Source organism: Apis cerana, linkage group LG1 (genome assembly GCF_029169275.1).
Source record: "Apis cerana isolate GH-2021 linkage group LG1, AcerK_1.0, whole genome shotgun sequence".
Lineage (NCBI taxonomy): Eukaryota > Metazoa > Arthropoda > Insecta > Hymenoptera > Apidae > Apis > Apis cerana.
The window spans coordinates 22181662-22194361 of record NC_083852.1 but is presented as its reverse complement, the minus strand read 5'-3'; the positions used below and the strand labels follow the sequence as shown (position 1 = coordinate 22194361).

Below are 12700 nucleotides of genomic sequence, written 5' to 3'. Positions count from 1 at the left end.
GGACCGATTCTTTCCGTGCGAACGGAGTTTTCGAAAAACGCCGCGTGAACTTGTAATGCGGTAATTAAATTCCAACGAATAATAAACGCGTTTATTAAATTCCTGTAATGGACCGTTTTATTAAAAATTCATTACATTCGGAATATTCCAAGTCCGTACTGAGACCGAGCAATTCGCAATTTTTCACGCCGTCGATGTATCGCGAAGCACCGCGGACCATCGTGCATTGCACTCGAAAATGAAGTTTTTCGACCACCCTTTGTTTCCTCGTTTCACATCCATTTTTATATCTCGCGATTCGAACGTGGCCGAAGAAAATATCGTAGTTTGGAAATTTTTCGAACGGACGATTGTTTTCGACGATTGCACGATGCAATTTTCATCTCTCGTAGCCGAGCTTAACCCTTCGCGATTATCGATACTTGAGTGCATCGAATCGCATGGAAATACGTATAGGTGTAAACGCTTACGAATCGACATCGGTGAATGAAAGCAGGGCGAGAGTGGACCTAGAGCGTTTCTTTCTCCTTCTAGAGGTTCCATTTAGCGGAACTTTACAGCATTATGCGACACGGTCATTGAGCTAAAATGCAAGGGGAGAGGAATTTCGAAAGCACGCAAAGCACGCTCTCTTTCTAATGTTTCGAATATAAAATGTCTGGGAAATATCTCAAGTGTAGGCTCACTACCATTATTCTTAAGTATTTCCTTCCAAAATCCACCGTTTGTTGTGCCGTTTGTTCCACGAGATCTATAAAAATCTGGTCGAGATTCTTCCGCGAAGATAAATAAAATTCATATCGATCCAAGATTTCGATTCAAATCGGAGCGGAAAACTCGATAATCCGAATTGTGCTGATTCGTCGGAGAGTTGGAAAGCAGAAGGAAACACGGAATGCAAAGAGAAAAAGAAAAAAAAACTCCCACGGCTCAACGACGAGGAGAAAGGGAAGGGGGGAGGAATATCAGAGAACAGAAAAACTCGGGCAGGAAACAAAGCACAACATTTCCCGCAAACTCGTGGCGTTATCTGCCCGATCTTATCGAGTCGCAACGATGACGATCGTCCCGGGGCAGGTGGCGCAATAATTACTTCCCTCGGGTCCCACCCCTCTGCGTCGCCGCAGCTCCGTTCAATAACGATAACGATAATTGTCGCGCGGTGGTGTCGTCGCTGCGCGCTTCGTCTTTACCGAAGATAAATTTCTGATAAGCCGTATAAATTGGTTGGATTGTAATTGCCGTTGTGCGTGTCGTACACCAGGACGGGACGAGGTGGTGTGCCCGGGCCAGGGGCACGTGGGAAGGAACGAACCGAGAGCGAATAATCGCGGTAGGCGCGATTAAACGGCGCACCGCCGTCGATGTTTACGGGAAAAGAGCCCGTGGGAATCGAAGCGCCCCGTTTGCGCATACGAGGGCGGAGACCGCAACGGACCCAGCTGCCGGTCTGGAATTCAGGAAATCGGCGCCACGTAACGCCGAATACGAATTCTTTTCGTGATTAATGACGCGGAAGCGATTTCGTCGCGTGTTAACCGCGTTAACCGTGGTTAATCGCGCTCTTGCGCGAGGAAAATTAGGGTTGGGGATGGGGTCTGGCGAAAATTCGTTCATTAGCGCGATTCCCGTGCTCCTTGCGTTGTGCAACATAGGCAAGGGAAGGGGCGGGAGGCATCTAATCGGTCGGAATGGAAGAAAGATTTGGTATCACGTTTTGTATTGAAACTGGATTTATTTGTGACGTTTTTGGAAACGATGGTTCGATGAAGGTTCGTCGACGGAAGATCGGATAAATGACAAGTGTGATAAATCTTAGTAGCGTCATATATTTCTCTCGAGATAATTAATTACCTACATATTTACATGAAAGAAACTATACGTGATCTATATATAATATATATATATATATGCACGTTTGCGTATGATACATGTATGTTACAAAAATTCTTCATTCGATAGTAATTCGTTTTACTTGTTGTCGCTGGTTTCTATAAAACTGGATTCTGTAAAAAAAATTTTCCAGCGTCCAGTGTTGAGACATTCGTTACCACATTCGTCGATACGAGTCGAGAAAATATCGCGAACAATCTTGGGTTTTTGAATCGAAATTACCACGTTATTACTACTTTAAGATTACCACTTTAAGAGCGGCAAAAAGTACCAAAAATCTAGTAATTTTCGAAACCACATAATTGTCCGTGACATTATTCGTTGAATCATCCGATATTGCATTTTTTCAGACATATTCGTGTAAAGATGTATATGAATTCTCAACTCAAGAAAAGAAAAAAAAAATATTAATTATAATAATAATAACAGTAATAGTAATAAAATGTAAGTATAAATTGAGTAATTTTAAAATAAAAGAAAAAGCTAAGATAAAAATCGTCGAAAAACCGGCCAGCGGTTTTCAACGGCGCACTTTTCGTAACCAACTCAAAGTATCCGTAGAGTAATCTCAGACAGACTAGTGTTTGTTGCGTCACAAGAATCCTAATAATGCACGAACGAAATTCTTGGGACTTCAAACCTCTCCGTTCCTCGTATCCCCCCACTCACTTATTATCCATCATCCATGATTTCACTCCCTATTGTTTCGCTACGTCAAGGCATCGGCGTCTAAATCCCGTGAATCACCGACATCTTCGAAAAAAAAGAAAAAGAAAAAAAAATGTTCATCTACCATCCACCGTCTCGCATTAATTTATTTACATCAGACGATAAATCCTTGATTATTTCACAGTTAGTTATCCACCTTGCGTAAAACCTCCTCCGCCTTCACTCTGAGCACCTCCGCGCTCTGCCGCCTGATCTCGTCGTCGGACGAGGCCGAGTCTTCCTCCTTGTCGTGCTTCGAGCTCAAATTTTGCGGGAGATTCTGCACACCGAGGTTCAACGGGTGTCCAGGTATGTGCGTCCCTAGCGTGTGCCCGTTCACGTTGTTGTGGTTGAGGGTCGAGGCTGGGTTGAGCCCGACCGGGAGGACCGTGCTCAGCGAGGCCAGGTTCTGCGGAAGGGGTAGGCCGATGTACTGCGAGAGTATGGCGTGCAACGGGGGCAACTTTGGCGCGCTTGCCGGCCACGGCGGTGGGAACACCGGAGGGATGAACCAGGGAAAGGCACCCGCTGGTCCTCCCGATGGATCCGCACCTGGCACACCGCCGGCGGTTTGGAGCAGGCGGGCGTGAAGGGACAGCTCGTTGACACCTGCAATCACACCGTTTTTGCACCGATTTTTAGTTGTTTTTGATTTCGTTGTTTCGAAGTTTTTTTTTTCGAACCCCGCCACGGGGTTGCTGCTTCGAAGGGAGAATTAGCATTTCGCGATCCAACTGCGTCTTTGTCTTTTCCATCGTTTGTCCAGAATCAATTGGCTGTTGGGAATCAAAGGAGGAGACTGGCTCTGATCCGTGATGTTTGTTCTATCATGGACACGTTCTCTCCCTCGTCTCGGTTTTATCGAGATCCGCGTCGCTTGTTTTACAACGATTCGACGAAATTTGGAGAGATTTGAGGGGAGAAAATGTTTTTTCTTTTTTTTCTTTTCTTCGAAAACGTAAACTTTGGTTTCGATCTTTCGTGGTGTTACGTGGCGTACGTAAGATCTTATTAGATTTCGTTAAGGAACGATTTAAAAAAGTGGTTTTAGAAAGGAAATTCGAAATCTCTTGTTCATTCAATTATGGAACGAGTTTCACGGAACTCGACGATCGAATATCCGATGAAAAATTAAACGATCAAAGTTCGCGATACCCGACACTGAAATTAAATGTAATTGGCGTCGATTTCATCTTTCCTTGTTGTTCCCCGTCTTATTAATCAAACAGGCCACGTGATTCGCAGTTGAATCGGAAAATCGAAGATTCTAAAAACGAACGTCAGTAACTTACCACTCTGCTCCACATGCATGAAATTCGTATCCCTTCCGAGCACTTTCTCCTTCTTGCGCCATTTCGCGCGTCGATTTTGAAACCAGACCTGAAACCGGAATGAAAAAAAAAATGGATAAAAACCTTCGATTTGGATTTCGAACAAAAATAAAACTGGTTAAAAAGATTAGGAAATGAAATGAGGTAGTGGATGAATGGCTGATTTTCATTCGAAAACTGTCCCGACGCAATTTTCACCCTTTTATCCCTGAGGTAAGGGGGGAGGGGGATGACAATCGTCGCGTAAAACGATCGAATTATTTCTTGGAAGAAAATACGCGCGAGCGACGCATGAGAACCCCAAGCGGCCGTATCAGAACCAGCCAACAAAAGCTTGCTCTCGAGGTTGATTAAGCTAATTGTTAACAATTATCCTGATTTCCTCCGTACCCCCGAGTGGAAGCAACCCCTGCCCTCGCACCTCGCCGCCCCTTCGAAAACCCCTGGCGCACCGTCACCGCTGGCCCCGTTGCCGGTATAAATGCTTTCGCTTTCCGCCTGGGCTGCTCTGATTTTTCGTGGCCACCGCCAGACCCCGCGAGAAACAGACGGAGGACGAGGGAGATTGCGTTTTACATCCTGCCTCTATTGTGCGGAAAATCCAGCCCTCTTTTCAACCAATAGACAACGTCCGTTTGCGGATCGATCCGATAACGCGTTGATCGTTCCACGATACTTACCTTTCCATCCTTCTCCAAAATTTCGCCCGATTTCGGAATGAACGATAAATCGAGATAATTCAATCAGTATATATGTATATGTATATATATATATATATGTTGTAATAAATAATTATTATTAGCGAAGGGCGAAGAGGAAGAATAGAGAGATCGTAATTGACGAGTGTAACGAGATTTGGACGAGATATTTTTAAAGAGAAATTAGGAATATCTTCGTCGAGATTGTAAAAGTTGGGAAAGTGAGTTGGAACGTTCGGTTGAACGGAGGAGGAGCACGGAGGAGGAATGGAAAGAGGAGGACGTCGCGAGACCGGGGCAGGAAATTCAATTGCCTAATTGCTGTTAATTATTTAATCGCTCCTGAATACCCCGCTAACGCCTAAGTGCTCGCAAACCTTGCAGCGCGTCGTTTAACCGACCCAACGTGAACCCGAAAGTTTGAATCCCCCTGTCTCGGTCCGTGCAATCTCGGTGTAACGTTTCCACCACCGTCTCCACCGCAAATTTCCTGTCGACGCTCTCTCTTACTTGTTGAAAGCACCGAGCGCATAACATTTTTCCATCTTGCAGAATTTCCATCTACCCCATCTACGTATTATTATTTTACGTGTGTACGTAAAAAAAAAAAGATACTCGAAAAATTAATCACAGGAAAAATTCGCTCGATTAATATTTTCGATCGGTTTTCGAACGATTGGGAACGTCTTTTCTTTCTCGATCGCGACGTGGTATGAAAAGTGAGAATAAGAATCGATGTGACAAACGTCGTGACGAAAAAGCGAAAGCGAGATATATGGCAGACGCGACAAGTCTGTTACGCTGGAAATGGGAAACGGGGCAGAAACGATTCGCGATTCCATTACCATCGGGTCCGATCGACGATCGAACACGATACATCGGCCGGCCATTAATACCGAAAAATGGGTAATTTCGCATCTGGAATTGAGGGCGGCGTGGGAGGAGGAGTAGCGGAGGATTTCCTAGATTGAAATAAAGTGGCCGTGGCACCACTGCGCCGCGGCGGATCATTTAGCGGTTTTGTCGAGCGACGGCCAATTGCCGGCATTGTCGCTTGGCTGTACCACAATGGGCCAATCGGAATGCTCTCTGTCTCTTTTCCACTGCACGCCACCCTTCGACGCCGGCTCCATCCATGCGACCCTTCTCTCTATACTCTATATACACTCGCACACATGTTCGTATATATATATATATATATATATATATATATATATATATATATATATATATATATATATATATATATATATCGATACATATAGATACATACATATATATATATACATCTCTTTCTTGCTCTCTTCCTCCCTCTTTCGCGATCAACCCTTCTTCCGTCTCGCTCCGATTTACCCTATCCAGCCGGTTCCGTTCTTCGTTTCCTCGTCACGCGCACACACGAGGGTGTCACACGATGGTTACCTACGCTAATCGAGTAACCGATTTCCATCCATGGAAAAGTCATAATTTATGGGAGCGCGCGGCCAATACCCCCACGGCTCATACCTTCGACATCGTCGTCGTCGCCGTCGTCGTCGTCGTCGTCACGTACTACGTTTCGTGGATGATTAACAACGCGATAATTCGGATGGGGGAGGAGAGCCCGAGGCTGATATTTATCGATGGTCGATAATAGAATCAAAGGAGTGGAACATTTCCACCGGGAGAATTTTCCTTTTTGGAAGATAAAGTGCATTCGTAAGGGATGAAAAAAAAAAAAAATGAACGAATATGCGTCGACATCGACTACTTCGTTTCCCGTACCGTTTTTTAAATCGAAGTTTAATCGACCTAACGGGAAATGTTCGAGCCATAAAGAAACGCGTTAAAATATCGTGTCGAGGTGCGTTTTCCTTTGAACTTTTAGAGCTGATCAAACGGTTTATCGGTTCGAAAATTACAATTTCGCAAATTGTACGTCCCTTTCCTTTCCTATTTCCTTTTCTATTAATTGCTGCTGATTGTAATTATATACTTTTCTTTTTTTTTCGTCTCTTCGTGATTTTTCGTTCATTTTTGGTTTTTTTGTCTCTCTTCACTGACGTCAAAATATATATATATATACACAGCTGATGCTCTCTCACGACCATTAAAAGGCGCGGCTGGAAAATAATTTCAAAGCAGATTACGACCCCGTACGCTCTTTACCGTTCGACTGGCTCGTATGAAATTAATCCCCGTAGCACGAGTATGGTCTGGCGCGTCTTTCGCGAAATTACAGACGTCGAAGAGAAGCGGTAGATTTTCAGTACAATAGTATGTAATTAGTTGAGAGGCCCACGCTGAGGTTGCGCCTCATTCGGTTTTCTACGTTTCAATATCATCGCTTGAAAATCTCGCGCCGCATCTCGCGTTCACCTTTACGAAGACAATTTCAATCGCGCTCGCACAACCGACCACAATTTTATCGTATTTTAGTTAATACAGTTGAAAAAGATACGATAACGATACTCGTATCTCGTTTTAGATTCTCACCACGGAAATATCGAATTTATCGCGGTATTTATTCGAAAGGGACGTCATAAGTATTTAATTACAACGGTGAATCCCGTGAATGTAATCTTATAATTATATTCGTATTTCGAATATTTCATTTCAATTTCCTTAGATCACACGAATACGTGTATCGAATATAACCACGTCTCGTTTCCTTGGCATTTTTACATTTTCCTTTGCCCGTATGCTCGAGCAAGTAGTAAAATTCGTAGCATCGATAATAATAATGGGAGAAAAATCGTCAAGCCGTAAACGGAGGAGGGAAAAGCGTATCAATGCGTTTCAATCGGTTAATCGAACTCACCTGCACCCTAGCCTCGGACAAATCCAATCGCATCGCGAGCTCTTCCCTGGTGAACACGTCTGGATACTGAGTGTTCCCGAACGCCTTCTCGAGCTCGTGCAGCTGGTACGTGGTGAACGTGGTACGGGATCTTCGAACCTTGCGTGGCCGATCCGACTCTCCCAGATTCAATCGATCCGACTCGCCCAAGTTCAAAGGATCGTGAAGGGAATCGTTCATTTGATGGTCGCTCAAGTGACCGAGTTCCGTGTCTCCGGCATCACCGATCGCATCGGACGACGTCGCGTGATCTGAGAACAACAAAGAAGCGTAATTCATCTGAACTCAGTCGACTCGAATCGATTCGAGTGTTTTTCTTCCCCCTCCCCTCTTCCATCAATCTTCCACTTCCATTCGTCGCCATGGTCTACCGTTATTATCGCGGAGATTATAACCGTTTACCAACCAACGATCAATCGGTCGAATAGGAAGGCGTGGGTCGAGACGAGACACGAAATGACGGTGTTAACGATGTGTACCGATGTGTATCGATGTAGCACGCGACAAACGTAGAACGCGGAAAACAGGAGCGGAACGGATGGTGTTAAAAGGCTGCGGACGCAGTATCGAAGCTCGAATAGAATACGCGTATCAAACGATCGCGTGGACCTTCGATACTTGAACGAAAGAGAGGATCGGGGCGATTAAGCTAAATCGTCCGCGCTGCCAAAACGAAATTGACGTCCCGCTGATATGGAGGGGGAGGGGGCTTGAGGGGCGGCGAGGAGCGGCGAGGAAAGCCGGGGCGAGGGGGCGTGCGGGGCGGGGGCGGAGGAAGGGTTGGAGATGCTGCGGGGCCGGTGTGGGTGCAATTTCATTTTTAAGCCGTGCAACGACTGGCGCCGATATATACGCCCGATATACGGCGATCATGTCCGATCGGCGGATTTGCCAATTTTAAGCCTCACCCGGCGCTTCATTTTTTTGTACATCCGCCTATGTACGAAATATAACGCATCGATGCGAGTCTATACATTATACGTACATACGGTCAATAGTACTTAAAAACCGTTGCCAGTCAGTGATTAGCAAATATCACGAGTGCATGTACGTACACGGTGTGCCTTCGCCTCTCCCTCCCCCTTGTGTGCGTGTGTGTGTGTCACGATGCAACCTACCCTTGCACGATGTAGCCAACCTTGCACACGCTCCAACCCTTCTTTCTCCCGCCAACTTTTATTGCCTCTTTTATTGCCCCCCCTCCTCTTTCTATTTTTCTTTGTATCCGCTTCGTCTCGTATTTCCTATATGAATATCGACATCGGGCCGAGTTTAAACAGCTCATTAGAGTAAACTGCGCGAAAAATACAGTGCAGTGTTCTTTTTTTTCTTTTCTTTCTTAATCTGCAACTTCGAAACGATTCTTATAAATACGCTTTAGAAGCACGTGTTGATAATACGTGTTGGTCGAGAAAGCAGGAATTATCGATAAGATCGCGAGGGAATGCGATCGAAGGAATCGTATCGACTACTCTTTACACGTGGATCTCATTACTGGTCGTCAAGATCGCCGAGATCTTTTCGATGAAATGGGAGGAGGAATTTATCGAATGAAAATTTCATAAAACGCTTGGTACATCGTTCGAATCTAAAATCTATCTTCCGTGATGTAAGTAATATTTTGACATATCGCGCTATTCGATAGGACGTTGTCTAATTTGATTAATCCCACATTATCGTCTAATTAGTTTTGGGGACGCTTTTGATCTCGCCAGCGGGGATCTATATCGGCCACGATGCCGACTTCGACGGAAGTTTCAATATCGGTTCTCTCGTATCCCGCGCACGATTCCCCATCATCCTCTTACATACGTTTGCTTGAACTAATTAGACACGCATCCACTACTCGTGCGTAATAACGTTAATCCTACTTTTCGGTGCCGCTTTAACCGGCAGTTGTGATAAATTGCGAATGAAGCGAATCATTAGAATTGGCACGCATGCTGCCGGCTGCGTTCAGAGACGGAGTAAGAGAAAGACGGGATATGTGCGTGTACGTGTGCACGTAATCGCACTAACATTTACGCAAACAACGTACGGATAATCCGCGATGAATAGAGAGATTTTTATGTTTTCATGCTAGGGCACAATGGGGCACCCACTTGATGCCTAACTCTCCGCTGCTTTTTATTAAATCTACGACCCATCGATAGGGGTTGCGCCGGGGAGGGTGGCCCGGAAAGGCAATTCGCGGCGCGAAATTAAAGATTTATTTACCGTGCCCGATCACCACATGTCTCGAAGCTTGCTTCCTGAGCGACACAGGACGCTAATTTCTCTCCTTCGATTGAAATTATTTTTCAACTCTCCAGACGGTACCGATGATTTTCCATTCTTTATTTGGAAATTCTTCCTCTTTCTCTTTGCGTGATGTAAGAATTTTACTGATCTTATCGATTTGGTGATTACATGAAAACTCTTGGAATATTTATCATCCGTATTATTTATCGCCTTATGTGCTTGAAAATCGAAGGAGATCGAATCGATCGTTGACAGACGTTAATTCGTTGGATATTTTGTACGATTAAAAAATGTCGAAGACAGAGAAACGCGTGTAAATTCTTCTCGACGAAAAAATGATCTAACAGGTTTAACTTAAAAAGAAAAGAAGAGGATTTTCGCGGATCGCGAAAAGAGAAGATTCATATAAACGAGCACAATTCGAAGAAACAAAGTGTCTCGATTGATTTCCATTCGTTAATTTCTCTAGACACTGGCAATCGACGACGAATCGAATGTGTCTATCTGTAAGCGATACCCGGCAAACCGTATCAATGGACACTCGATGCACGGCCATCGTCAGACGCATTAATTATGTTAGACGATTGTACGATCGAAATCCGCAAACACATCCTGATTTCTGCACGCCACAATCGGGACGGGCCAATAATCGGTCCATCTGTATACGATGATCATCCAACTATGTGTGTGTGTGTGTGTATGCGCGCCTACTTGTGTATCCACACGTATCGCGGAACGCGCATAAGCAAGTAACCAAATTCGTGGGCTATGTATGAAAATTCGATCGAAGTGGCAGTAACGGTGTTAATTAACGAGGTGAGGAACGAAACGAAGAATCGTATTTATAAATGCCTTGGTAAGTTTCCTTTGTTTCCTGTATTCACGGTGCAACGAGTTCGGGATACTCTTCCTGGACAAGATATATATCGTTGGAACGGATTACACAAGGTCCGGCTTTACGTTGAAAATCTAATAAAATCCTTAAGAGGGTTTACGGGTAATACGTTCACCGCTAAACTGGTCCGGATAATCCTTTACGGAGCAAAAAACTGGCGTATCCAACGAGTATCTTGGTGGAAATTTAATAAGTGTAGCTTTACGCGGCTTGATTAATCTTTCTATGGCGTATCAGAGCGACGTATCGAGGTATCTGAAAAACAGCGGCTGCCGCTATTTTTTTTTTTCTTTCTTCTTTTTTTTGTCACGATTCGCGTGGCTACTGGTCAAAAAAAAATAGAAGAAGAAAAAGAAAAAGAACAGAAAGATATTCGTATCGTAATCGTTTCGTATTCTCGTAATTGAAGGAAGAAAAGTGCCGTTCTTTGTAACGTGTTAATCGTTAACGTCGCATTTTAAAGCGTCTTTTGATGTCGTGCAATTGCAAAAGCGTGAGTAAGTGGGGGGAGGGGACAGGGGGGAGGGGATCTGGTATATAGAAACGCCATAATTTATCGCGAAACAGCGGCACGTGGCGCGGAATTAGCGATATTACGCGTAATCATGGTTTTCTTGAGAAATCCATTGTTGCATATATTTTAATGAAATAATTGCGTGTTCGTGCGTTTGTACGACTCGCGTGGAAAATAAGCTCGCAAACAAGTGTTCACATGCGGCGCACGGAGTGAGTAGCTCGCGTGCCGTAAGCCACGTCGTAAATTTACATCGTACCGTTGATCGTCGGTACAGATTCGAACCTCGACCTAATTAGCCTTTTTTACGCTCACGATAATTAACGTAATGCGCGCGTAACGAATCGGGAGCTTAGAAAAATGAGATTTTTAACGTGGCCATTACCCGTTGTTTTCGCCTTTTCATACGTGTGAACGATGAAGCGTAAGCGGGGTAAGGGGAAGGGATGGGAAGGAATGGGTGTTGATCGATCGGCCGATCGATGTTAACGATTTTAAAAATCGGTAGAACTCCATTTGCTAAATTGCCACACAATTACGAAGGTCTATCTGATGCGGTGGTCTCGATGGGTTAAGATAGATAACCCACTTTGTTTTAGTTAGAAGGAAAATTATATTTTTTATCGCAATCGCGGCCCGATCGATGCGACAGCAATAAAATGTTGGTAAATGAGACCTTAGTTTACTTAACGATATTAGATATTAGATAATAATGCAATATTGCTCGCCGAGTTTATTGGCGGCACGGCGCGCGGCTATTTTGCGGCGAGTAAATAGAAACTAGCAAGCCACGAACGCTTCTGAATGTCACAGACATTTTAAAAATGGTAATTACCTCTTAAGTATATTAAAATTACGTTAAACGAGTCGGGAAAAATAGCGACGCTTACTCGTATCCGATTAATCGAATTCTAATTACTTAATGAAAACGATATTCGACGCGATCTTTCGCGCGATTATATTGAAAAAAAAATTTATTTATTTATTATGTTGAAAAAAAAAGTAAAGAATAAAAAGTAAAAAATAAAAATAAAAATAAAAAAATAAATAACACGCGAAAAAAACGCGAAAAATGGAGAAGTGCTTACCTTCATCCTTCCCGTGTCCCAATATCTGGTCGATGCTGTATACGTTCCTCTTTTGGTTGTAAGTTTGCGCCATGTTTATAGTGGAAAAATCACTTGAGTGCAACTTCGTCGAAATATAATCGGAAGCGGTGCTTCATTCACGATAATTCACTGAAAAGACAGGTATCTCCCGTCCGGGATATTCCGGAGAATGGAGAAAATCGTATTTCCCGCTGTCCCTTCCACGGACAGATGGAGCTTCGTGGAAGAACGTCCTTTTGGCGCGAGCAAAAGAAAATGAACGTACACGTACGTACACGTTGTATAATATCGAAATAATTTGATTACTCGCGGGAGGAAAAACTGAATGAACGGAAGCGCGAATCGAAGGATAATGAGACGGGGAAAGGGAAAAAAGAGAAGGAGAACGATGGAGCGTCGATGTTCCACGCGTGACTTCGGAAAGAAAATGCGTCAATCGACGGCGCACCACGAACTGGCTCGTCGGACATGA

General features: G+C 44.2%; 1 protein-coding gene across 1 annotated transcript; it reads right to left on the bottom strand.

Moving 5' to 3' along the window:
• Window positions 1-1809: 1809 nt before the first annotated feature.
• LOC108002029 (paired box protein Pax-6) lies at window positions 1810-12700 on the bottom strand. The gene is made up of 5 exons (XM_062077327.1): window positions 12208-12700; window positions 7431-7720; window positions 3894-3981; window positions 2759-3210; window positions 1810-2646 (listed from the first exon to the last, which is right to left on the bottom strand). Exons 1-5 carry the CDS (start codon window positions 12278-12280, stop codon window positions 2623-2625), a joined length of 927 nt encoding a protein of 308 aa, XP_061933311.1. The 5' UTR covers window positions 12281-12700; the 3' UTR covers window positions 1810-2622.

Coding starts and splice junctions, on each gene's coding strand:
- LOC108002029 (XM_062077327.1), bottom strand. CDS start 12,280: ATGGCGCAAACTTACAACCAAAAGAGGAACGTATACAGCATCGACCAG. Junction 7,721..12,207: donor GGGACACGGGAAGGATGAAG/GTAAGCACTTCT, acceptor TGTTGTTCTCAG/ATCACGCGACGTCGTCCGAT. Junction 3,211..3,893: donor CATGCATGTGGAGCAGAGTG/GTAAGTTACTGA, acceptor GTGTGATTGCAG/GTGTCAACGAGCTGTCCCTT.